The 26,688-nt window shown below is 38.0% G+C and overlaps 1 protein-coding gene across 4 annotated transcripts in view; it reads left to right on the forward strand.

The window, feature by feature from the left end:
- Positions 1 to 26,688, forward strand: part of MED13L (mediator complex subunit 13L) — a 405,971-nt gene that overhangs the window by 322,307 nt on the left and 56,976 nt on the right. For 3 of the 4 annotated variants that reach the window (XM_030582917.1, XM_030582920.1, XM_030582919.1), the window contains 10 exons: positions 443 to 547; positions 3,653 to 4,381; positions 5,806 to 6,028; positions 7,666 to 7,771; positions 8,248 to 8,372; positions 9,889 to 9,988; positions 12,719 to 12,939; positions 20,121 to 20,326; positions 23,568 to 24,514; positions 25,269 to 25,448. In XM_030582917.1, the coding sequence (XP_030438777.1) occupies positions 443 to 547; positions 3,653 to 4,381; positions 5,806 to 6,028; positions 7,666 to 7,771; positions 8,248 to 8,372; positions 9,889 to 9,988; positions 12,719 to 12,939; positions 20,121 to 20,326; positions 23,568 to 24,514; positions 25,269 to 25,448 (2,942 nt within the window). The remainder of the gene's footprint in view (positions 1 to 442; positions 548 to 3,652; positions 4,382 to 5,805; positions 6,029 to 7,665; positions 7,772 to 8,247; positions 8,373 to 9,888; positions 9,989 to 12,718; positions 12,940 to 20,120; positions 20,327 to 23,567; positions 24,515 to 25,268; positions 25,449 to 26,688) is intronic. The other variant, XM_030582918.1, reaches the window with a different exon arrangement.

A 26,688-nucleotide genomic window follows, 5' to 3' on the forward strand; every position in this document is an offset into this window, starting at 1 on the left:
GGATGTAACTCAAACTGCAAACTGCATGGTGGAGCATAGCTATTAGTGCAGTAGCTTTTCATTTCTGGAGGTTTAAAATATCTCACAATGGGATGACGTATAGATGTTCCAGCAAGTTTTACCTCTGTTATTTTCATGTAGTTTCCTCACTAGCCCATTCAACAACATTTCCGAATGCAATTTTAATTGTTACATGTATTGCCTGCCATGTGACCTTTTTGCTCAAACGCCTGATATAGGCTACATGATTCCCCTTTGTGGATCTAGAAGTAAATTTTCATATTTGGCTGAGGTAAAATTCTGAGGCATAGATGAAGGGATTGGGCATGGCGTAGATTTGTTTGAGGAATACACAAATGTCAGCAAGATCTACAGTTTATTAATAAAATGGCATTTTGTATGAGGTGATAATTTCCATAATATTTATTTTTATTCCCGTTAGGAGGAGTCAGATTGCTACTTCAAATCTGGAAGAAGAAGTCCCAAGCAACACTGTTTCTTGGGATTTTGTGGATCCGGTCCAAAGAGTCAGTTGTTCTTGTTCCAGGTATGTAGCAAAGAGAAGAATTATTGTGTCCGGTTGAATGAGGCTTGCGAAGTTGATGCACAATATAAAATTGTGTTCAGAATCACTACACAACAAGCAGGCGTGCTTACAGAAAATAAAAGGGAAGATCATCAGGTGGTGGAAATCAGTCTAGTTCCATCAATTTACACCAGCTGAGGATCTGGCTTGCTATCTTCTAATGATATGCAGGGAGGTGACAGGAATTTAATTTATTCTTGTCACCACTGTACGGTACCTGAGCTGTTTTATTCTAACTCAGGTGTATCTGTTTAATAGATTCAGTTGATGTTTTTAAAATCAGGGTTTATCTTATTTTCTGGATCTTTTTTCCTGTGTAAACTATTATATTTAAATATTAAAAATCTAAGACATTATTAAATGATTGCTCAGATTTACAGTATTTAGTGTCTTTTCTTCTACTGTCTAGCTGTTTTGCAGAATTAAAAACAGATGAGATAATATTAGAAGTAATTATAAAAACAGTACTTAGCAAATCTGTTTTAAAACTTGACATAAATAGTATAGTATCAGAGGGGTAGCCGTGTTAGTCTGGATCTGTAAAAGCAGCAGAGAGTCCTGTGGCACCTTATAGACTAACAGACGTTTTGGAGCATGAGCTTTCGTGGGTGAATACCCACTTCGTCAGATGCACCCAAACGTCTGTTAGTCTATAAGGTGCCACAGGACTCTCTGCCACTTTTATAAATTGTATAGTTTAATTAAAGTAAACTTGTGATGGAAGAAAACTTATGGAGCAAAATATATTTCAGGATTTTGTTTGGAAGTTTGAATCAAGTAAAAATCAACATGTCTAAAGTTTAAAAAGTTCCATGCATCTCAGAATATGACTATAGAGCAGTGCTTCCAAGGGGACTTGTAGTATTATAACTGTTTGCAAAGTTCCATACAGTCTGCATAAAGTCTTCATTCAAAAAATGGATACGAGATGGCTCCTACATATGCCCACAATCTTTTAAAACTATTCTATGTTAAATTAAAGAGAGCAGGAGCTAACACTGGCAATCCTGTAACTTTCAGATGGAACATCATTGACTCCTCTATTTTGCAGCATCAAAAAATGAGGAGGAGAGAGGAAAGAGCATATATGAATTTAGACACCTAACTTCAGATTTTTTTTCTTCCAAGTTACTGCTTGTAACATTTAGTGGAGTTATTGCCATCATCATGGAAAGTGAACTGTGCAATGCTGTCTCTTTGCCTTTGAGGTGGAATTCCATAGTCCACCACATTTTTGAGTGATAAGGTTATCATAAGCAAAATAATCTGTTTTAATTTACTAGTGCTGCTTATGAAACTATTGAAGTGATTAGCCCAGGAATTCAGAGCACCTAGAAGTATTGTGGCAGAAAATTTTTTGCACAAAATTTGTATCGTTTGGAGAGGAAGTGTGGAGACTAGATATAGAAATAAAATTATCTGGCTGGTAAATGGTAGTAGCATATTGAGTATGAGGAGTTGTGTGTTTCAGTAGGAACATAGGCACATAATCAGGATAGGTTCATTACTGATTAAAAGTTAGCTTCACAGTCTGTAATCTTGGGATTGGGAGAAGATCATGGTGGTAAACCTTTAGAAACAAAAAGGAAAGAGCTAGGTAGAAAGACTCCATTGCGATGAGCAAAAACGTAAGACCATCCCTTTTGTAAATGTAGACTTGAGTAAAGTTGACCTGTCAGTAAGGTTGCCTGTTTGAATTAGTTATAGTTGGTTTGTTTTGTCTCTGTGATAACAAACATTTTGAAATATAGCTACTCCAAGTTTGCTAGTATGCAAATGACAATTGTATAATCTCTGTGGAATGTGATTTGTACTTCATTACCTACTAGCATTCTTCCAGTAATGGAGAATAATTGTGCCCTCTTAGGATTTTTTTTTGCAGTTTGTTTGTAGTCTTTTGTAGTCGTTTAATCTTTTAATTAAATATAATATCTATAGAGATATTTACATTTTTGGATGAATTTCCTGAACTTTAGTTCCCATGAAAGCTGTCAGCTCATAGTACAGACTAGATCCATGTGCAGTGTGGGCAAGTACTCTGCAAGTTTGCATGCACAACTAATTCAGTGCATTTCCATCTTAATTTTCAATGTTCATAATGCCCCAGCCCTTAACTTCTTCTAAGGTGAGATAGTCAATTGTACCAAATGTTTATAATAATTTTGTGATGAAATATGTACTATAGCCAGCCAGAAATCATCAACCTCCCCACCCTTATTTTAAATTTGATTTGAATCTGCTTTAACCAAAGTATCCAGCAATGAAAAGCTGATGCATTAACCCACTGTACTACCTACCAACCGTGTAACTATATTATCAGAAAGGTTATCATGTAATGCAAAGGAAGCTATCACAAGGTCTTCACAGACTGTCTCCGAGATAATGAAAACACCATTTAATGGCTGCAACATCTAGGATATTGAATTTCTTTCCTGTGCTTCCAAATTTAAAAGAGATTGGATTGCTGTAGCACAAGATGTCTTAGAATTTAAAGTCACTATCAATACGAAAATTCATAGTTGGGGGTGGGGATTTGGACTGTGTAAAATATTCAGCAATTGATTAATATGGCACAACCACCTCTTATTTGGCACGAGTTGTGTGCCGCCTCACTCTCCCGGTCTGGAGGAAAAATGGCATGAAAGCAACCTGCTATGCATTGCATCTGTGAGCACAGCTAAAGCACACAGTATGGTATCGTTCCCAACACATGCTCAAGATATACAGGAAGAGTAGTGTTGCTTCAGTATTGTTATGAAGAAAAACAGCTCTTCAGTGGTAAAAACAATAATACTTGGTATTTCTACATTATCTTCCACCTAAGAATTTTAAACAAACATTAATTCTTTCTCCTAGAATATTGCATGTGTGAGATAGGTGTCATTATCCCCATTTTGCAGACAGGGGAACTGAAGCAGAGAGAACTAAGTAACCCTTCCAAGATCACTTTACAGTTTGCAGCAAGGCAGGAATAGAATTAAGATTTTTGGCTCTGTGCTTTTGTTCTGCATCAGATCATGTATCCTCACAATCCACATGGTAACTTGTTTCTAACTCCTGTTTCAGGCACAAGCTTTTCAAACAGCGCTGTGCTATTGGCCCCAGCCGTCCCCCAACAATATCACAACCAGGGTTCAGTGTTGGATCATCATCCTCTTCTTCCTTGCCACCACCTGCCTCTTCTAAGCACAAAACAACAGAAAGACAGGAAAAAGGAGAGAAACTGCAAAAAAGGCCTATGATGCCATTTCACCATCGGCCCTCTGTCACTGAAGAGCTATGCATGGAACAGGACACGTCAGGGCAGAAGCTGGGGTTGGTAGGGATGGAGCCCTCTTTGGAAGTCACTAACTCCAGGAAATATGAGAAGCAGCTATCCATACCTTCTAGAAACCCAAGCAAACAAATTAATCTGAATCCCATGGATTCACCCCATTCCCCCACCTCCCCTCTGCCTCCCACACTTAGCCCCCAGCCAAGAGGTCAGGAAGCAGAAAATTTGGACCCACCATCAGTTGCTGTGAACCCAGCACTCTATGGTAATGGGCTAGAGCTCCAACCATTGCCCAGTCTAGATGATAGGACAGTTCTTGTGGGACAGAGGCTGCCTCTGATGACAGAGGTCAGTGAGACAGCTTTATATTGTGGGATCATTCAAAACAATGAGTCATCAGATAAGTGGCAGAGCTATGTTCTCCCAGCAAGTGATGATCCAGAGTTCAAGCCGCCAGAGCTCCGGTGTGAGAGATATGATGCCAAGATGGAGGTAAACTCAGACAGCACTGCACTGAAAAGGTAAATACAATATTGAGTGACTATTGTCTTTATCAAATTACAATCAGAAGGCCAAATTCTACATTCAGTTACAGCCATGCAGTTCCATTAGGTATGAAAGCTTTTGGGATTGCATTGGTGTAAAAAACAGCAGAAATTTAGTCGAGAGACTAACGATGTGGCAAAGATGTTATATGGTAAGAAAATACCTGTAAATAGACATTTTAAATGACAATTCCTCACTTATTTGTCACGCTCATTAAACCTGCACAACAAATAAAAGAAATCAGTATGTAGCATCAGTGACTCCTTCAGTTGGCACTAGCATTAAAAATATAGATAGAAATGTGGAAATTTAGTATGCTTTGTCTTTGTCATTTGTGTTTTTTGTGTTGGGCTGTGTAAGAGACATTATAGATTTAAAAACCTACATTAATGCAACTGTGGCAGAATTAAGATTACCTCTTACCTCTTGTATTTAGTGTGTGTATGGGGGGGTTATTGTTGCTGTTCAAGATTGCAACCTTAAAGTTGCATTATTGTTGGGGTTTAACAAGAAAAAGAAAGAAAACCCCTGTTTGTAGCACTGGGGAAATTGTGGTTTGTCTAGCTCTGTTATAAAACCTTACTACTCCATATTACTGTATTCATGAAATCTAGTCACTGTACAACACTTTAGTAATGAAATCAGTATTGTCGCGAAGTACTTGATCTTGCATCACTGAAGTCAATGGGAGCATTACCATTGATTTTAATGTGAATAGCATCAAGACCTAAAACACTAACAGATTTTTTCCCATATATGCATAAGAGAAAATATGTAATCACTTAGAATTTACTTTAAAAAAAATAAATTTAACAAATGACTTTCTCAGTGAAAAATATGTGATGCATATGTAGTTTTGTCTTCAACAAAAGTTGATTTTTTTTTTAAATGGGAAAAGTATCTTTTCCCCCCACTCACCTAACCTAAGTCTAAATGGAATTTGCACAAACTAAAAATAAAACAAAGAAAACAACCCATTTTGGCTTAGACTATGTAAATGGTAGCCCAGAAGGATAATTCAAATGTTAATATAAAATATAATTAGAGAGGAGTTTTTAAGTTACTTCAAACTTAACTCTAGTAGTCATTACTGCAAATGATATGACAGACTGAAATGTTACATGTGCTTCAGGGAATTTTGATTTATCTGTTTTCTACCTACAAGATTCATTCTCTCATTGGCCCAACATTGAAGTTGACAATACAGTGAGCAGCTGTTTAACATCAGTGGAAGAAAATGCATGCTCCAAGGGACAAAAAAAATGTATTTCAGTCAGACAGAGAGAGGAGTAGTACTGACTGTACTTGTTTGAGAAAAATCTATGAATCTGCAGTGCTGTTATTTTTGCCTTGTATGGAATATTTGTTTTTCATAATGACTTTTTTTCCCCTTCCACAGACTCTTAGCACAACCCAACAAGCGGTTTAAAATTTTAGAAGACGACAGACCAGTGCAGACACTGAACTATCTTGACCCCTTGCCTCTAATACAGCAGCCTGGAGAAGGCCTGGGAGATGTTAGTGATCCTTATACTTTTGAAGATGGTGACATAAAATACAGTTTCACTGGCAATAAAAAATGCAAACTGGGGACTGAGAAAGATCCTCTGAAAAAGAATAAGGTACCATATCAGACCAGGGACATGTTGTTATTGCATTTATTATATTATTATAGCATCCTCGGTGCTGGCAAACATAGGAAGACACAATGCCTTCCCCAAAGAGTGCACTAACAGGATATATATTTGAGCACAAATTCAGTTCATACTTACCTATTCACAGAGAAATATATTGTATCAGTGTGGCATGTCCGAGTTACTGGCTTAATCCCTTCGATCCCATTTAAACTACGAAGATGTGTTTCATACTTGCATACCTTCGTTTTGGCCATCAGCAGAACCCAGAGTCAAACTAAGGAATAAAATCTTTCATTATGTTATATTTCTATAGTTCCAATTTATAGAGAAGAAGGAATTGGCTGCAATTTTTTTAGGTTCTTATCTGCAACAATTGACACATTCAGCTCACAACAGAGCACATCTGTCTAGCCTGAATTCATCTTTTTTGCCTTGAGTATGACTCATTCAGTCTTCTACTGCATGGCTTAGTAACATCAATACTTTGTTGGTTTTGACATCTCCTCACACCCTTCCCTCCACATAAGAGAGATCCATTTGATCACCATTCTGGGCCTTCTGCTTTTACACCTTCAGGATATTTCTCCTTCCCAGTGCCTCTTACTCCCTGTAGTGCTATCTCATTGTCTGGCAGTTCACTTCAGTTATTTGTTTCTCTAGGTAATTCCTCCACTGCAGTTCAAATTTGGGAGGCATATGTTCTCAACAAATTAAGCAGTCTGCTTATCTATTTTGACTACTCAAATAAACTGATATATGTAGATTGGAGCCTTTGTAAATGATGGAATATCAGTTCATGTTATTCTTGATGTGCAAGATAAATTATGAATGTCCGTGTTCTCTTTTTATCCCTTTAAAGATTTCTTTGTGCTCATCAAGGTGAAGTCCTGATAGCACTAAGTAAGGTTGGGAACATAAAAGACAGTTATGTGGCAAGCTTTCTCTTTTACCTCTCATGCCCTTCAGTCATGGCTTCCAGCATGCCTATTGTTCCAATTCTCGGACTGCCCATGCCAAACTGCGCAGTGGGTTTGTGATTTGGCCATTGGCACTAGGATGAGACCAACAAGCTCCTTTTACCGCGTAATCAAAGTCAGGAATTGTATGGAAGTTTCCAGAGGATGAGCTATATCTTGTTTGTTAATAAGCCCAGATATGACAAAGATCTCTGAAGTATTTGTACAGGATGTCTGTGAGAAACTTTTATCTGATAAGGTGCTTCCGGAGCACAGCTTTAAATTTCAGAGAACTTCTCTCTGCCAAACTGAACAAAATAAGTTTTGCAAAAAGTAAAATCTAATAATATCATGTTGACATTTTTTGAAGTCCATTGTGAGCGATAGGGGTCTGAATTAATGTATGAAAGTAAATTAAATGGTAATTAGCAGCTGAGCAGTCTAACTAGCTTGTGTTAGGTGTGAATAAGGGCAGTACTGATCTTGCTTTAAAACATTTTGTTAGAGTTTGCTGTTTCTTGGCTAATAATAAAAATAGAAAGCAGCAGTGGACTGGAAGTCTCACGTTTCATCCATGCTTTCTAATTTTTACTTTTGCCTGTGTTTCCCACTCTTTTTGCATTTAAATGATACATTTTTCTATGTAATGAAATTCTTTATGTGTAGTCAGAAGATGGAATAGGTACCAAGGAGATCCCCACAACAGGTCATTCCACACCGGTGCCTGATGGGAAAGATGCCATGTCTATTTTCAGTTCTGCTCCTAAAGCTGGTAAGTACAAGCTTGTGTGAGCACTCTGTTAAAAAGAAAAGCTTCTTTTTTACCTAACAGATTAAATCTCAAATAAGAATTATATTCTGAAAGTTTTCATGTAACATGAAAAATATACCTGGCAATCTAGTATGAGACAAACAAAAGAATAAAAACCAGCTAAAGAGTTAATATAATTTCATATTTAGTTTGGGTTTTTTTCTATTCATTTTATAACACCACCAAACATTTTGAAATTTAGTAAAGTTGATTAGTATCTAATTTTATTATTTGATGGTTGACCTTCAGCATTTAACCTGAAATTTTAGTTGAAACACTAGAATGCTATTTCTGAGGTACATTTCAAAACATGAGATCTGGTCTGTAGTGATTCTTGCCTGGTTTTGAAATTATGAGTGATGACAAAGACAGTGGTTTTATGTCTTTTACATGCTCTCTGCTATTTCTTAAGCCTTTATTTCCATTGTTTTCCACAGATACCCGGCAGGATTGTGCTGCAGGCCGAGTTGGCTCTAGCAGCCTCACACGGGTGACAGATCTGGCTCCATCACTTCATGATTTAGATAATATCTTTGATAATTCTGATGAAGATGAGCTTGGCGTAAGTCTGTGCAGAGTTACACTGAGTAGCTTCTAGACAGGACTCCAGCAACGAAGGAATGATGCTGTTGGAAGCCAGGGAGGGAGCAATCATTGCATGGGTTTGAGCGAGATGTCAGGTAGACAGATCTACATTTATGACCAGGTAGAGTTGAGAGCAACTGGAGAAGCTGTTTAAGGATTGAGAATCTAGTCCTCTGTCTTGTTTGAGAAGCTACCCAAAGGAGAAAATATAATCAATCACAATATGTTTCAATAGTTCCCCAAAACAAGACTTTTTTCCATTCTTTGTGCAAAAGTGAAGTGGTTATAAGAAGAATAAGTTCACCATGTACATTATATTGTTATAGTAGATAAAAGAAAAGGCAGCACTATACCATTTACTGGGAAAGTCAAGGTTCCAAAAAAGACAAAGCTTAGAATAAACACCAATTACTGCTTTAAAGCTTAATCAAATCCAGTTATAATGACACAGAAGCTGATCCTGAAGTGACTGGAGGTAGATGAGGTAGTTTAAAAGGCCCATGTCCCCTTTCTGAAGGTCTTTTCAAATAGCACAAATTATTTACCACCTCCTTTTCTCATTTCACCCCTTTACTTCACCAATAAAGGACATAGTTGAGAATGCAGATAAAAATGATTGCTCTCTTTCCTGGCTGTTGGCATGCCTTTTTTGGCATGTCACACTGGAATTTTCAGAAGCATTGCTTACAGAGATGCAGGTGTGTGCTGTGCAGAGATAAAATAGAAACAGTCTTCAAAAGCCATGCAAACTTTTGAAGTTAAAGGATCAGCTTCCTCAAATATTTAAAGCTTTGTTTCAGGCCTAGTTGGATATGAAAAGCTAGAGAATGGGTCCTTTACATTTATTTTAGTTGCTGTCTGCCACGTTTCTGCTAGAGGTTGCTAAGTGAAGTTAACTTTAATGAGTGCTGAGTTGCACTCATTTGTGTTACAGAATTACATGGGCTCACACCCACTACACTTTCGCTACAGTAGCGCTAAGCAAATCAATTATAGAAGGCTGTGCTCTCAAACATAATCCAATATTTATGCCATCTTCCTTAAAGTTACACTGTTGGGTGATGTTGATGTGACATTTTACCTGCTTTAATATTGCTATATGTTGAGCAGTGTCCTATGTGTGTCACTGTCAAATGCACAGTATTCTGTGCTCTGCTGCAACAGAGACAGCACAAGATAACTAGAGGACTTCATTCCTAGTGCTTTTATTTTCCCTTATAGTAATCCAAATATGGATGCAAATAGAAAAGCGTGGTTAATTTCAAGTTGAGTGTATGATTGTATTTTTAGTATATGTTAAAGGCGCCTAGAATCTGTCTACTAAAGTTGAAAGAAAGGATTAAATAAAGTCAAATTGCAGAAAAAAATAAGTAGACAATGAAAAGCCCTTAACTATTGCCTTATTAAGACTAGATGATTTTCTGAATGTTTAAAATAATTAATTTTAATGTTTTTTATTCTGATTTCAATATCATGTAAATACCTGTGTTTAGGCTGTTTCACCAGCTCTGCGGTCATCAAAAATGCCTCCTGCAGGAGCTGAGGAACGCCCTCTGGGGAAGGATGGAAGAACAGCAGTACCTTATCCACCAAGTAAGAGAGTGACCGTAGCCTTGTTCATAGCTGAAGTATCCCCATAACTACCATCTCCCCATTTCTATAAGAAGTTTGTAATATTGGTTTCAGATTAAGTCCCAATACATTCCCGTTCTTCTGTAAGTACTAGAGGCTAATATTAAACCAAGGCAATGAATTGCCCCATAAGAAAATCTTTGTGTAAGTATTTCTAAAATTGGTCTACAGAGCTCTGCCTTTGGTTGTAAGGATTAAAGGAAGTTGTTATGTATCTTCCTTTAGAAGTCATCCCTATCTTCTCAATTAATATTGACACTCAGTTAGTAGCTGCACCATTATCAAATCATTCAGATGTATATTTATATGTTTGCAGTGCTGTGATAGCCATATTGGTCCCAGAATATTAGAGAGATAAGGTGATATCTTTTAGTGGACCAATGCTTGTTGGCAAAAGAGACAAGCTTTCAGGCTTACACAGAGATGTTCTTTAGACTGGTCTTCAATAGACATTTAGAATAGAGGAAATGCTGCTTGTGCAGCTCAGGTCATTATACCTTTATACTGTTTATTCAGAGCTGGATATTACATGTGAAATCAATGGGAGGAATTAACTATTGGCACTTGATATACTGAAAATGTAATATGGACATTAAAATCAGAATAGCTTTTTCATAAGGATTGTGCCAGCAACTACAGGAAATAGTAGTTTTCACTGCTGTGAGGTCTAATAATGTTTTTGTGCTTCATTCATGTAAATGGCATCCCTTTTGAATTATTCTTTTGTGTGTGTGTGCATGGAGTGGGATGGAATAATTTTCGTGTGATACTAACAAACCAGATTGTAAACTACAAATTTCTTGTCTTAAAAGAGAAAAAAATTGTCTACCTAAGTGTGTGGCTACCTTAAGAGAACTCAAATTCCGTTGCAAATCGTTCTTTAATGCCTTCTCATTAACTTCAGCTGGTAATGAGAACAAATTGAGAGAAAAAACCACAGTGTCACAGGGATGAGTCAGGGAGTTTTATGGACCCATAAAAGCAGTGCTGATTTACTCAAATGTAGAAGTATGAAGTATTCAGAGATTGGATTTTGACAGCTTTAGTAGATCCATAGCTTTCTAAAATATGCAAAGCTTTCTCAAGCATGACACATATGAAAATGAGTAATGCTTGACAGCCAGTTGCTGTAGTTTTTCTTTTTAATTAAACATTTTGGGATTTTTTTAATGTATCTGCACTGCAGAATTTTGCAAAGTGGAACTAAAAGATATAAGAAAATGGCATAATACAGAGCAGTATGGAATAGGTTAAATGGATACACTGTTGTGCTTTCCCCTCTTAATCCTCTCTGTTTCCCTGTGACACTAGCTAGTGATGCATGACAACATCTGTGAGAGACTGAAATGCCTGATACATCATAGCAAAGCCCTACTGACTAAAAATGTCATTCTAGCACCACTGCTCACCAAATGGTGCTAAAGCACTCCTCTCTTCTTCCATTGCTTGAAAAGCAGAGGGATCAGCTGATCCAAATCAAACCCATAGAAAGATTTCACTACTTAGTAGCAATTTTAAATCAAACATAACTGTCATCTTTGCACTGCACAAAATGTGTAATACCTATGGAGTACAAATTTAAAGAATATATCCTGTCAAATAGGTCTGGAGATTTGTAGTGCTTTCCTGGACAGAAAAAGGCGTGGAAATGAAATGAAGCATTTAGTCTGTCAGAAACACTGGTTCAGTATATGAGTTTGTGTAGAGGAATGTGATATGGGAATTTATTACTATATGATCTCAGTATTTTTAACAATGAATTCCTCAGATTGCAACATTACGTTAAAAGGATATCTGAGCTACTTAACATTTAAAAAGCAGTATGTTCTGACTTTTATGAAAAATAAATCTATTATGGCAGGAAATGGAAAGAAGGTAATAGGGAAAAGTGCAGTAGTTTACAGTGATTTCCATTTGGGTTTATACATTTCACTTTATTAAGCATTTTAGTATTTTTTCTCACTTAAAATTAATGGGAAATATAGGATGAATTATTACAATGTGTTAATTTATTTAGAGATAATTAAATCCTATATGATTTTTCCTGCATTGGTGGCTGTGGTGCAAAATGCATATTGCAGCATCCTCTGGGACTTGCTTGTTTTTTTTTTAGTTGCCTTGAGGCAGAATTTTTAATCAGGATGTTCCAAGACTTGCAATAGTCTCAGATCTGTTTGCATTGGATTAAGACAACATGGACCAAAATGGGTTTTTACATAATGTTAGTCAGTGGAAAACTTTTCCGCACTTGGTTAGAAGTTTAGCCCGTTTTGATTTTCGGATTTTGTGTCATGAAACACTAGAAAGGAAAGAAAAATATTCTGGCTCCCACTTAGTTATTAACAGTAACTGTGGTCAAACTGTGTTCTTTAATCTATTTTCTTAAAGCTTTCTTTATTATTATCACAGCATATTTGAATATTGAACATCCTCAAATGTATGTGTTTCAACTGAACAATAAACTTGAAAAATGTCCATAGGATATTGTACTCTGTATACATTATATTAATGAAGTTAGTCTAGATTTACACTGGTGTGGAAGCAGGGGAGGATCTGCAGTCTATTTGCTTGATTTTAACAAATGAAAAAAGCCAGTGCTGAGTTGGAGTCCTTTTCTTTATGGGGTCTCACTGAAGAGTTATGCAGAATTTATTTTTGAATGGTTAACAGTAGGTATTTTGTGATGCTTAGCTGTCGCAGATCTGCAAAGGATGTTCCCAACACCCCCGTCCTTGGAGCAACACCCTGCCTTTTCCCCAGTGATGAACTATAAAGATGGAATAAGTTCAGAGACTGTGACAGCATTGGGGATGATGGAAAGTCCTATGGTCAACATGGTTCCCACACAGCTCACAGAATTTAAAATGGAGGTGGAAGATGGATTAGGGAGCCCTAAACCTGAAGAAATCAAGGTAATACACCAAAGATACCATTAGTGTTACTTCATCTGTGTAAGATTTTTTCTAAAATAAAACACATACAAATAGGCTTCCATAGAGTTGGCTGGAAAATTGCTTGCACAAGTTTGAACTAGATTACTATAAAGCAGAAGTCCCAAAACTTTTGACTCTCTACCCCCCCCCCCGCCACTCCTGTCCCCGCCCTCCACCTGAGCTGGGGCCAGGAGTGGTGATGCAGGGGCGGGGGAGGGGGCTGAGACTCGAGCCACAGCTGGGGATGGGTCTGGGGCCAGGAGCGGAGCTGAGGCTGGGAACGGGGGCGGGAGTGGAGCTGCAGCCAGGCTGTGGTGGGCGCTGGCAGCTGGGTCCATGGCCAGATGTGGCTCCACTCCCGGCTTTGCCCCCAGGCTCGGCCCCAGCCCGGGAGCAGAGACATAGCCAATAGCTGAGGCTAGGGGCTGGCGTGGAGCTGGGACCGGGGCCGCGGTGCAGCTGGGGACAGGGCCAGGCATGGGAACGGGAGCCAGGGATGTGGCTAGGAGTGGAACTGGAGCAGAGCTGGGGGCGGGGATGGGCTGGGTGGGACACTTTGGGGACCTCTGATATAAAGGGATTGGTAATCTTTCAGAGAAAATACCTTTTTATTGGACAAGGTTGCGGTTGTTTAATGTGAGCAGACAAATTGCACAAAAATAGCTGTATTAGTTACATATTGACTTTAATGTTTTTGAGGCAGTCTTCTCAAAATAAGAACCCCTGATAGCTGTTTGTTGTCTGTGTAAAATGAGTTTTGTTTCAGGCTAATCCTTAGTGGACATCTGTCTACACTACAGAAAACTCTGTTGTGGTTGCCACTAGTTGGTACCTGTTTGTTTGCCAAAGGTTTTCTGTAGCAGCCATCACTGCAGAGTTTATGCACTGAAACTTGGTTAGCAGTCTCAAAAGAGAAAACCAGGATGGAATTAGCTAATTCCACTCCTAGGCCCGCAAAGGTTGTCCCTATTTTGGTAAGGGTTAAGAATCACTGTTCTGCTAGTTTGTGGAGTGAACTTGTTTTGCTGCTTCCTATGTTGTATTTTTTTCATAGTTACATAGAATTTAAGGCCAGAAGGGACCATCCAGTCTGAACTCCTGAATAACACAGGCCATAGAATTTCACTATTACCTCTTGACGAAGCCCAATAACTTGGGTTTGACTAAAGAATACTATCCAAAAAGGCATCATCCAGTCTTGACTTGAAGACCTCAAGAGATGGAAAATTCACCATTTCCAGTGGTTAATCACCCTCACTGTTAAAATCGTGCCTTAGTTCTCATATGAATTTGTCTGGCTTTAACTTCCAGTCTCTGGTTCTTGTTATGCCTTTCTCTGCTAGATTTAAGAGCTTGGTATTTTTCACCCCATAAAGGTACTTCTGCACAGTGATCAAGTCACTTCTTATTCTTCTTTGCGATAAACTGAACAGATTGAACTCCTTCAGTCCACTGTAAAGCACTCCAGCCCTCAAATATTTTTTATGGCTCTTTCCTGTACCGTCTCCAGTATTTCAGCATATTTTTTAAAATGTGACACCAGAACTGGAGTGTTCCAATAGCAATCTTGCAAGGCTATAAACAGAGATAAAATCCCATCTTTATACATACAAGGATTATTAGTCTGGTTTGGCACAGCATCACACTGGGAGCTCATGTTGAATTATTTGTCCCCTATGACTCTTAAATTTTATTTCAGAATCACTGCTTTCCAGGATACAATCCCCTGTCTGAAGGTCTGGCCTGTATTCTTTGTTCCTTGATGCATGACCTTGTATTTGGCTACATTAAAACGCATTTGTTTGAACAGGGGGCCCAGGTGATCCAATTCGCTTCATATGATTTCCCTTTCCTCATCATTATGTACCACTCTGGTAATGTTTGTGTCCTCTCGAAATGTTATTAACAGTGGATTTATATTTACTTGCATATCACTGATAGAAATATTTGCGATGGACAAGAAGTGACTATGTATTAATCTATTAATACTATTATGTAAATTGTAAGTGACCTTGTCAGTAAAGAAAAGTTACTGTATATCTATGATGGGTTAGTAGAATTTCTTGTATGATTGTATTGATCTAACTTAATAGGGGGCTGTGAGAGGAGCAAACAGTAAAGTGACAGAATGGCTTCTCACATAAGAATACCCAAGCACACTCTTGAAAGATAGTAGGACAAGCTGTTGTCTTCAAGGAACCTGGCTCCAGTGAGTTGCAAATCTTGTTTTGCCAGAGTGGGGAGTTAACAAATGAAAAGGCTGCAAACAGTTAAAAAGTTACTTGATTTCTGCAAAGGAGGGTAAGTTGCCAGGGGCTGTCCAAGAAGTTGTCAGTGAGCATTGACAGGGAGGGAGTCTGCAGAAGAGTCTGTAGACCTACCAGAGTCCTCACGTGGAAAATGGTTATATGCATAACTAGCTCTGCCAGGTGTTTAACCTTTATCCGCATGGGGACTTTGCCTCAAGGAGGCAGGTTGGTCACTGCTTACCCTGTTATTGCTCCCAAAGAAGAGAAGAGACCTGCAGATATTGGCTATAAATCAGACCTGCTGAAATCACAGTTAGTACCAGGGGACTGCAATCCAAGGCCTAATTTGAAAGTGGGAGAGTTGCATGTTTCCACCTGGAGACAGGTGATAGCTAAAGACCTGAGATAGGAGTGGAAAGCACTCAATAAGAGCAGGAGAGATCAGAGGTGCAGTTGATCTGGTAACTGTGACAATATTAAGTAGCATATTTGTTGTTGGCTAAATAGAGGGTTATTAATTCTCTGTCTTTCACTAGCAGTAAATTCATACTAGAGAGGATCTTAAGTTAATTAAGGATATTTTTAAAAAACCCTGCTGGTGCATAATTTATTTATTTGAAGAAACTTAGCCAATTTCCATAACGAAATAACTATGATAGTAAATTTTATTGAACATACCCTCCCCCAATAGCAGCAGCAAAATTGTGTAAAAGAAAACCCCACAGAATTACTTGGCAACTGTTGCTAGAATATCATAAGATTAAAATGGGCAGTCTGTCTCTGAGAGTTGCTCCCTGTTGCCCCGTCACAACTGCATGAACTTTTTTGCAGAGTACATAATGTAGGCCCAAGCCCAGTTCTGGCAAGTACTTAAGTATATGCTTAAGTCTCAGTGAAGACAGTGGGACTTAAGAACATGCTTAAAGTTAAGCAAATGCTTACTGAATTGAACAGAAATATACATAAGCACATACTTAACTGCTTTCCTTTATGGCCAGGGATGGTGCTTCTCAGTAAAATCAGCCATTTACCTTAAACAGGTAACGTTTATTTGCTTTTTAACCTAGTTTACAGGCTTTCAACCAGATTGAATTTAATTCCACTCTCAAAGAAGTGTATATGAGTAGCAGTCTTTTTTTTCTTTCCCTTTTTCCAATCTGAAGACCAAAATTGTAATTTGAGGGAACAACCTGGTAAGAATTTTCAAAAGAGATAGAAGAATGCCCAGTCTCAGGGGAAAAAGGAGAAAGCAAAAATAGGACTGCTATTAACTCAGAGCTAAGATGGTCTCTCACATTGGAAAAAAAAATTGCACTGATGCTGCCACTAGTTGAGCTGTCTTGATAGTGCACCAGCAGGAGCCATACTGCAGGCTCCAATGGATTCTGGAGACATTGCCCCATGCCAATTAAAGATCAGCTTCTAACATTAGGTTTAATTGCTATGGTGATAAAAACCTTGGAAACTGCTGCAGTTTTGTCTACATATGGACTCCTACTGGTGTTCTCCCCAGGGCAACTAAAATAGTGGATTTTTTAAAATTTCCTAATGAAAAAATTATCTTAGTAAACCCATGAACTCTCTAGGGAGCTGATCTCCAGGTAGCCACTCCTTTTACCATTGGCAATCCTTCTGACATTCCCCGAGGTCACTTCCCCTCCTGTTCCTAAACAGCATTGATTACCAACAGGCAATAGCAAGAAGAAGGGAAAAAGATATGCCCAGCTTTGTACATAGTCCCTGCTTTCAGAGAATCCTTAATAGACAGTAAATTGCCAAAGAAACTTGCCCTTGGCCTAATCTAAACACATGCTTTTTGGGAGTGAATTGCTCTTTCCAGTGTACAGTATCACTTTGCCTGACTTAATGGGAAAAACAAATACTACCCTAGCCTGATGGGACTCGTTGCCCTCGCAGTGTGGGTATAATAAAAAAGCCATGTTTGTACTAGGTGTCCACGTTCTACTAATGTATAATTATACAGTTCGCAATCTCTCTCTCTCTCTCTGTCTTTTCTGTCAGTTTTAGCAGCATTTTAGAAACTGAAAAGACATGTATTTCAGTATACTGGTTATTAATTAGGTGTGCTGCATACAAATAATGAAAAAGCTATTTCTTCCAGTTGTCACAGACCTTATTTGTTTTTAACTCCACTTCAAATATTTTTCTGTATGTCAAAACAAAATTAGTTAATCTTTGGACAGGAAGGAAATCTGGGTCAAGATTATAGTCTGATGAGCTAAAAGAGAGATTAGAAAAAATATATATTTTAGAGACTCATTCATACTGAAGATATTTTAGATATCTCTAACGAAGATTTAAAGAGTATTGAAACATATATATAATTATGCATAGAGTTCTGCATTTAAGCAGCTGCTGCTCATACACTTTAATCGGAATCTAGCACCTAACCTCACTGTAACTCATTTTTACAAAAATGCAAGTAGGTTTCTTGTGCTGAGTTTTGAGTGCCAAAGGTAGGAATCCTGTTATGCTTCATCTTCTGAAACTTTAAGGAAGCACTGGGAAGGGAAGCGAAAGGACACGGAAAAATCTATGGCTGGCAGAGTTAAAGAAAGTAAGTAGGACTGTTTTAAGTACATGAGGTACACAGAAAATCCTAACAATAATAGTGGTCCATGACTAGATGGAAATGGTAGAATTATCAATAATCAGAGAAAAGCAGAAGTGTTCAATAAATACTTCTGTTCTGTATTTGGGGGAAAATGGTTGATGTACTCATATCATATAATGATGATAATTCCACTTGTATGTCAGGAGGATGTTAAACAATAGCTAGTAAAGTTACAGTTTAAAATTAGCAGGTCTAGATAACTTGCATCCAGGAGTTTTAACAGAGAAGGCAGAAGAGCTTATTGATTTTCAAGAAGTCTTGGAACACTGGAGAAGTTCCAGAAAACAGGAAGAAAGCTAATGTTATGCCAGTATTTAAAAGGGAAAAGAGGATGGCCCAAATAATTATAGGCCTGTCAGTCTAACATTGATCCAGGCAAGATAATGGAGCATGTGATATGGGATTAGATTAATAAAGAATTAATTGAGGGTAATATAATTAGTGATCGTGAATGTGGGTTTATGGAAAATAGGTCCCATGAAACTAACTTGATATCTTTTTGGGGGGTGAATTAAAAATTTGATAAAGATAATAATGTTGGTATCATATACCTAGATTTCTGTTCAGCATTTTACTTGGTGCTGCATGACATTTTGACTAACTGATAGGTCTCAAAATGTTGTTCATAGGGAATCATCATCAAGCAGGTATGTTTCTAGTGGGGTCCTGCATGAAATAGTTCTTGGCTTTACACTATATAATATTTTTATCAATGGGAGAAAACATAAAATCATTACTGATAAAGTCTGAAGATGATACAAAAGTTGGGGGAGTTATAAACAATGAAGAGGACAGGGTACTGATACAGAGCAATCTGGATCACTGGGCACAAGCAAACACCGTGCGTTTTAATACAGCTATATGTAAAAGCATACACATTGGAATAAAGAATGTGGGCCATACTTAGAGGATGGACAAGTTTATACTGGGAAGCAGTAACTCCAAAAAAGATTTGGGGGTTGTGGTGGATAATCAGCTGAACTTGAATTCCCAGTGCAATGCTTTGGCCAGACAGCTAATGTGATCAATGAATGCATAACAATGGAATATTGAGTAGGAGGAGGAATGTTATTTTACACTCTGTATTTGGCACTGATGCAGCTTCTGCTGGAATAGTATGTACAGTTCTGGTGTCCAGAATTCAAGAAGGATGTTAATAAACTGAAGAGTGGTCAAAGAAGAGCGACAGGAATGATTGAAGTATTTGAAAACCTGCCTTATTATGATAGATACAAAGAGCTCAGTCTATTTATCATAACACAGAGAAGGTTAAGGGATGACTTGAATACAGTCTATAAGTATTTATATGGGGAACAAATGTTTGATAATAGGCTGTTCAGTTTAGCAGAGAAAGGTATAACAATTCGATGGCTGGAAGTTGAAGCTAGACAAATTTGGACTGGAAATAAAGCAATACACTTTTAACTGTGACAGGAATTCACCATTGGAACAATTTACCAAGGGTTGTGGTGGATTTCTCCATCACTGGCAAGTTTCAGATGAAGACTGGATGTTCTTTCTAAAAGATGTGCCCTAGGAATTAGTTTGGGGAAGTTTTCTGGCTTGTGTTGTACAGGACATCAGACTAGATTATCACAGTGGCCCTTCTGGCCTTGGAATCTATGAGGATGCTGGGACTGTGGTAAGACATTAAAAACTAAGTTTTCTAGAATTTCTACTATATACACTTCAGTAGTTTCCCCAGATGCTAGATGTTTTCCAATCACAGAGGAAGAGGAAGACAGACTCTGTCTCAAGAAGATCTGGAATAACTGGCTGAAGTCCTAGTTATTGTTTCCCTTAACCAAACAAAACAGAAGTGTAATGGTTGCTAGTGAGCCCAAGGTGGCTGTACTATGGTATGGTGCCAGTGGTTAATGGTTACTCTGTTCACCCATTATTATTATCATTATTATTATTTGCATTATGATAGTGCCCAGGATGTGGTGTTGACTTTCTAACCATCTAGTATAAAGTTCTTCCTTAGAGCAGTCACAATCTGCTCTAGAAGCCTAATCTTTTTACACTCATTACAGTTCGTGTGTGTGTGTGTGTGTGTGTGTGTGTGTAATTTAGGTTCTGAGCCAAATCCCCTTGTAGTCTGTGGGATCAGTCCCTAAATGTTCATAAAATGAGTAGATATTTCATTATGAGAAAAAGTGCAGTTATATGTGCTTCAAATTAGTATAATTAATTTTCCCTAAAAATATATATTTTAATATAAAGATTGACTTTTCTATGTAGCTCTAAATACTAAAATCACTTTGGTTTTACAGGATTTTTCGTATGTGCACAAAGTTCCATCATTTCAACCTTTTGTGGGCTCTTCTATGTTTGCTCCATTGAAGATACTGCCAAGCCAGTGCCTGCTACCTCTGAAGATACCGGATGCCTGCATGTTCAGGCCCTCTTGGGCGATTCCTCCTAAAATTGAACAACTCCCCATGCCACCTGCAGCCACTTTCATCAGAGATGGCTACAAGTAAGTATAAGCATTGCAACAGACGATGACATTCATTATGCCCAGATCCAGATATGTAATAAATGGACACTCAGCGTGCTGGTGGTTTTTCCTCTTTTTAAGCCATATGATAAAATTAGGAGCAAGCCTAATTACGGAATTATTTTAAACCTGCTTAAACTTTCATTGCTTTATAAAGTCAGAAACATTTTTGAAGGCTGGAGCAGGAATAAATGACATTTGAGTTGATCAATTTTAAATAATTATCCAGGCAAAAACATTGTAATTCAACATAAAGTAGAAATGTTAAAGAAGAAGGCTCATGCAGTTAATCTCCAGGTATTAGATTTAATGATGGATTTTAAGGGTGACTATTTAGTCATTACTTTACCTTCTTTGCTGGAGGAAATGGTAGATGTCAAATGTGATTTGCCTTTTAATTTTAAAAAGGCATATCATCTACTTCTCTCTTGAGTTTTAGTTAACATCAAAGAAGGAGGCAGACAAAAAAGTTGCATACTTGTAATGGCTGTGTGCTGTGTGAGTAGTAGAGAGAAAATATCTGCCTGTATGAAATATAAACGAAAGTAATATTTGACAGGGAAGGTACTCATGTTCATTTATACTGCAAAGGAAATACCAGGTCATTGAATGAGATGTAAACTTTAGGAGACGGTTTATAAAATTGAAATTGCATAGTGCTTTCCAGTGAAACTATGATAAATGGTAGATGGAAAGAAGTACTTACCTTCGGATGTTGATAAAACAAAAATGTGTCCTCCAATCCATCTGCAGCGCATGATTTAGAAGATCAAAACGTTAGTTCTGATGGTTACTTTGAGCTGACATTGAACTCCTATCTTCAGGATTTTTAATACTTCAATTGTTCTTGGTAGTTACTCCCTTTAATTTATTCAGCTCATTGAAATATATGTATCCGAATTCTGCTACTGTCTGTGGCTGTTTTTTGTAAAGTTCCTTTTAAAATAAAAAAATCAAATAAAAGGGAGGTGGGGAGGGAGTACCTATGGACACCCAACTAGTCAGCTGAGGATCTGGCCCTTGTCTCATGGAGTAGAATGGATCTTGAAGTAATGGACCATTGCATCATTGATAGTGGTAAAGCTTGTATGTTTAATTTATTTGTGCCCCAAAGACACGCTCTTCAATACTCACTTTGTACCTCAATCGCTGTGGTTACATTCACTCCTGTGCAGATGGCCAACATAAATGATATACATCTATTGATGGCTGAGTGTGACTTATGTGGTGTGTAGGCCTCTGATGTCCCTTTGTACAGGGATGAATTTCACCCTGTTTTAGTTTTGTGGGAGGACACAACTCTTCTTTGCGATCCTCTTGTTTCTTCTGAACCGTTCACATAAGTTGTCAGTTTAATGTGCTCGGTGATTCCTAGTCCTATATATTCTGAAAATGCTGTGCTTCTCTCCACTATAAGGTGTAGTGACGCATCCCTAGCATATTTTTCAAAAGTTATCACTGTTTATGGAAGAAATCCATTGCTGCAGATCTTGAAACCTAGCAAGAATGTAAACCATTTAATACATAAACCTCACAAAAGCTATAATTTATATAGTAGAAGAGTCTCCTGTTACAGCGAATGTATTTATAGAAGAAGTGACTTGCATCTTTATATCAATCCTTAAATCCTTGAAATCAGGCCTTCTTCAGCTCCAAAGAATCTTCAGTGCTCTCAAAAGAAGTGCAAAAAAGAAATTACAAACCTTCAATACCACCTAAGGAGCAAATGACTTCTCAGGTTTTCTCTAATAGTAACAGCTTCTAATAGTAACCAGGACTGAGCTGATTGTTAATTGCAGGTATTTGTTGAAAAAAATCTTTTATTTTCTGTGTAATCCAATTAGAGTGAAGATAATTACTGCACCCTGATTACTGCAGGTTTTTAGTAAAGTGGTGATTGCCAATCAAGATTTCTAGGTCACGCTTTGTCATTTGTCTAAGGTATTCACTGTGCCTCAGATTCACAACTCTTAGCAACCTTTGTCCATTTTTTCCTACCTTTGACTTGGGCATAGGTCAGTTAAAGACAACAAAATGATTCTAAAGGATCAGGTCTTTACTACAGTTTCTTTTCAAGTTGTTAGTGAAATGTGATCCTTAAAATAATATTCCTTTTAAAATAACATATAAAACACACAGTAAGAACACACAAATGTAAAAAATCCATATGTTTCCGCTCCTTCATCAAGAGACTGGTTGTGTTCTTATGTTTTATGTGCTGCCCTTAAGGAATACATTTCAAGAAGAATGTTTCATTAGCTCTTGGGAAGAGAAATCTTACAAAGACCATATTTGTTTGAGCAGTTATGTTGTCTTTAATATGAAGCCTAATGACAAAATTATCTGTTTCTTACTGTAATATGTCACTCCAAAGAAAAGAGATCTCTTGTGGGGATATATGACCACATTCTGGTCCCTGAAATTAAGCAGATAATGGCAAAACTGTTACTAATAAGGAGTGTGATGACAAATGCTGACCTAGAAATACCACCTTCAGCTCATGTGGACCAGGAGTCTGTAATAGCAAGTGTTATTTTTGTGCTGTAAGCTATGTAGGGCTAGATAAAGGCTTCCTTTATTGTATGTGAAACACTTTTGTCAGCTGGGTACCACCAAGGAAACATTACAATTTAACCAAGAAGAATCAGATAAATTATTTGTATCAAGGAGTGCTGAAGTTAATGATTTACTGCAGACATTTTAAAACATATGGACAGTAAAGCTAATTATTTCTAAATGGAGTTTACAATGCTGTACAACTATATGAAATTTCATGTCCCTAATTTTTACACTTTGGACCGTAGATTTCTTTAGTGACAATTGCATGGTGAACTCACTGAAATAATTCCCCCACCCCTCCAAAGTACTGAAAATATTGAAGTCACATCAGTTATTTAATTTCAGGTCATTCTAAAAAGGCACCTGAGATTTCAGGTCATAACAGACTTTTAGCTTGTAATCTTTAAAACAGCATGAGGGGATGTTTTCTGTTTTGTTTTGTTTTTTCCTTTTTACTACACTCTCGGCGACTCTTAGCTATGTTTGCTGATGAGACCTTGAAAGATTAGGCAGAAAGAAGAGAGACTCTTGGATATAATGATATGAGAGGAATGTTTGAAGGTGCTGTCCCTTTATTGTGGTCATTATATAGCTACTGCATCTGAGTCCTGTCTACAGTGAACCTTTTGACTATTCATCATCTTCCTGTATTTTTTTGCAGCAATGTGCCTAGTGTTGGGAGCCTCGCAGATCAAGACTATCTTCAGATGAACACTCCCCAAATGAATACACCAGTGACATTAAACAGTGCTGCTCCTGCCAGCAACAGTGGGGCAGGAGTACTGCCATCCCCAGCAACTCCCCGCTTCTCCGTCCCTACACCACGCACACCCAGAACCCCAAGGACTCCTAGAGGTGGGGGCACTGCCAGCGGGCAAGGATCTGTAAAATATGACAGCACAGACCAAGGTTCACCAGCTTCTACCCCTTCTACAACACGACCGCTTAATTCTGTGGAGCCACCCACTGTCCAGCCAATCCCAGAAGCCCACAGCCTGTATGTCACCCTGATTCTTTCAGACTCCGTACTGAACATCTTTAAAGATCGCAACTTTGATAGCTGTTGTATATGTGCGTGTAACATGAATATTAAAGGTGCAGATGTAGGGCTGTACATCCCAGATTCATCTAATGAGGACCAATACCGCTGCACATGTGGATTTAGTGCAATTATGAACCGCAAACTGGGTTACAACTCTGGGCTTTTTATTGAGGATGAATTGGATATTTTTGGCAAGACCTCAGACATTGGCCAGGCTGCAGAGAGGAGGTTGATGATGTGTCAGACCACTTCACTTCCTCAGATGGGAGAGGGAGCCAGGAGAGGCCAGGAACCCCCTATGAGCCTCCTCCTCCTTCTCCAGAATCAGCACACACAGCCTTTCACCTCTCTGAGTTGCTTGGACTACATGTCCTCCAATAATCGGCAGACACTTCCCTTTATGAACTGGAGTTATGACAGAGTGCAAGCAGATAGTAATGATTCCTGGATAGAGTGCTTCAATGCCCTGGAGCAAGGAAGGCAGTATGTGGATAATGCCACTGGTGGAAAAGTGGATGACGCCCTAGTAAGAAGTGCTACTGTACACTCTTGGCCTCACAGCAATGGTATGGTTCACAGAAAAGGTTTTGGTTTTCTTTTGTTCAAAAAACTTAGTTACCTTTGCAATTTAATTTTAAACTTACCAGTGCAAGACAGTATCATTTAAACTTTATGGGGGAAAATGCACTCTTGAGGAACAGGAGTAGATAAGTAATTTGGAGAGCTTTCTAAAACCAAAGGTAGAATACTGGTAAATTTCCTTCTTCCTTCCAGCATGCTGTAGGGCTTTTCAGTGTCACAAATTCATAGCAATTCTGTAGGTTTTTTTGATTTGGTTTGTTTTTTGGGGTGAGGGCCAAACTTTGTTTTAGCTTTCTTTGGTGAGACTGTGGCACATCTTTTTGGAACATAAGTATGCAATCCTTAGAAGGGGGCTGCCCTTTGTGAAACAATGCCAACTAGAAATAATGTAAATTTGTAAGTGAAATATGTGTTTATTTACAGTTCTTTATGGGCTTGACTTAAAGAACAATATTTTTTAGCCTTTAAGCAGCTTAATACCTTTAAACAAACTTATAGCAAATCACTACAGTCTAGATAACATTTTGCAAAAGGATATTTTGAAATGAACTTGAGAGAAAGCTTAGTCTAACAATGTTGTTTAATAAAGAAGCAGTTTAAATTCTATTTTACTAATTACACAGGAGCACAGGCTATACGGGCACCACAAGAGGCAAGATAAAGGAATCACAGCCCAAAAAAAATTATGCCCCCTTCTCCTCACCAGAAATATGATTCATACCTCTTTGTCATTTGTAGTACTGGATATCAGCATGCTGTCCTCCCAGGATGTGGTGCGCATGCTACTGTCCCTACAGCCCTTTCTCCAAGATGCCATCCAGAAGAAGCGGACAGGCAGGACCTGGGAGAATATCCAACATGTGCAGGGTCCCCTCACCTGGCAGCAGTTCCATAAGATGGCAGGACGGGGAACATATGGTAGCGTTTTTTGTGGAACAGCAGTGTTCAGATGAAGGCTGTGTTTCCTTATACATGGGCATTTAAATGTGTTCTTTGAGGGAAAGTGCATAAGAACAAAAGTCTCCTCAGACAGCTTTTTACTGTGTTTAATGTTTAAAGGATATTCTTGAGTAATGCAATGGGGGTTCTACCTTCCAAGATGACTGACATTGGAGAAGGCCTTGAACACCTCAAAAGTTTTGGTGAGGTTCAAAATCCCTGTGTGGATTTGCTTTTGGTTTGAACCCATAGCTAGTACAATGAATAACATGAAGCATAGAAACTGTTAAATAAAATTAGAGCCCTAGTTATAAGATTTTAAATATGTTTTAAAATGTCATATTGCTGATATGTTTGGAATAAACACCTCCTGGTTACAAGTGAGACTTTTAATTGGAAATATATTTGACAGAATATGTACGAAGTGAGAACAAACTAATGACTGACCTTCAAACATCATTTTTACTCTTCATGCATTTTTCCTGCATTTTATGTGAAATTCCCTACTGATCTGTTTTTTTCACAGTCTTATTCTGTTTTGCCACAGTGCCTCAATTCTCTACTTTCCCTGCTCTGACACTTGACATAATGCTGATTTCTCTTTTGGCTATGGCAGGCTGCAGCAACTATCATCACATTCCAGTGCCACTCTGCCATATGACAAGTACCTTCAGCCTTTTTTCAACATTTGTAACTATAGTGTAGCATTGAACAGTCAGGATTTGCCAACAGTTACCACACATTGTAACTGAAATGACCACATTTTCCCATATGCATTATAACAGTATATATCTGTGGTAATGGTTGGTGAATGCTGACTTTTCGGTCATTTATATTTCTCTGGAAATTGCCAGGGTATATTTGGGCTCACATTCTCCAAGAAACAGCAGGCTACACTAGCATTTCTTTTAATCCCTAACAACCTGCTTGTGTGAGATCTCAGATTTGTTATGATAATCCTCTCATTTGTGATGGTGACTATTTTGGTTTTTTTTTTTTTTTAAATTTGTATTAACTCTAGCCACTTTGCTTAGAAATCAAAACTTTAATTTCCCACTTTGGGAGCTATGGTTTTCTTCAGTTGGTCATTTTGCACAACCAGCAAGAGCTAAAGCAAGAAACTTTAATTTAGTTTCCATGAATTCATGTCATCACTTTTCTGTAGGTTGAAAGGACATATGTGAAATGTGGTTATATCATCATTTAAGCAGAGTGAAAC

This window comes from Gopherus evgoodei, chromosome 13, assembly GCF_007399415.2.
Source record: "Gopherus evgoodei ecotype Sinaloan lineage chromosome 13, rGopEvg1_v1.p, whole genome shotgun sequence".
Taxonomy (NCBI): Eukaryota; Metazoa; Chordata; order Testudines; family Testudinidae; genus Gopherus; species Gopherus evgoodei.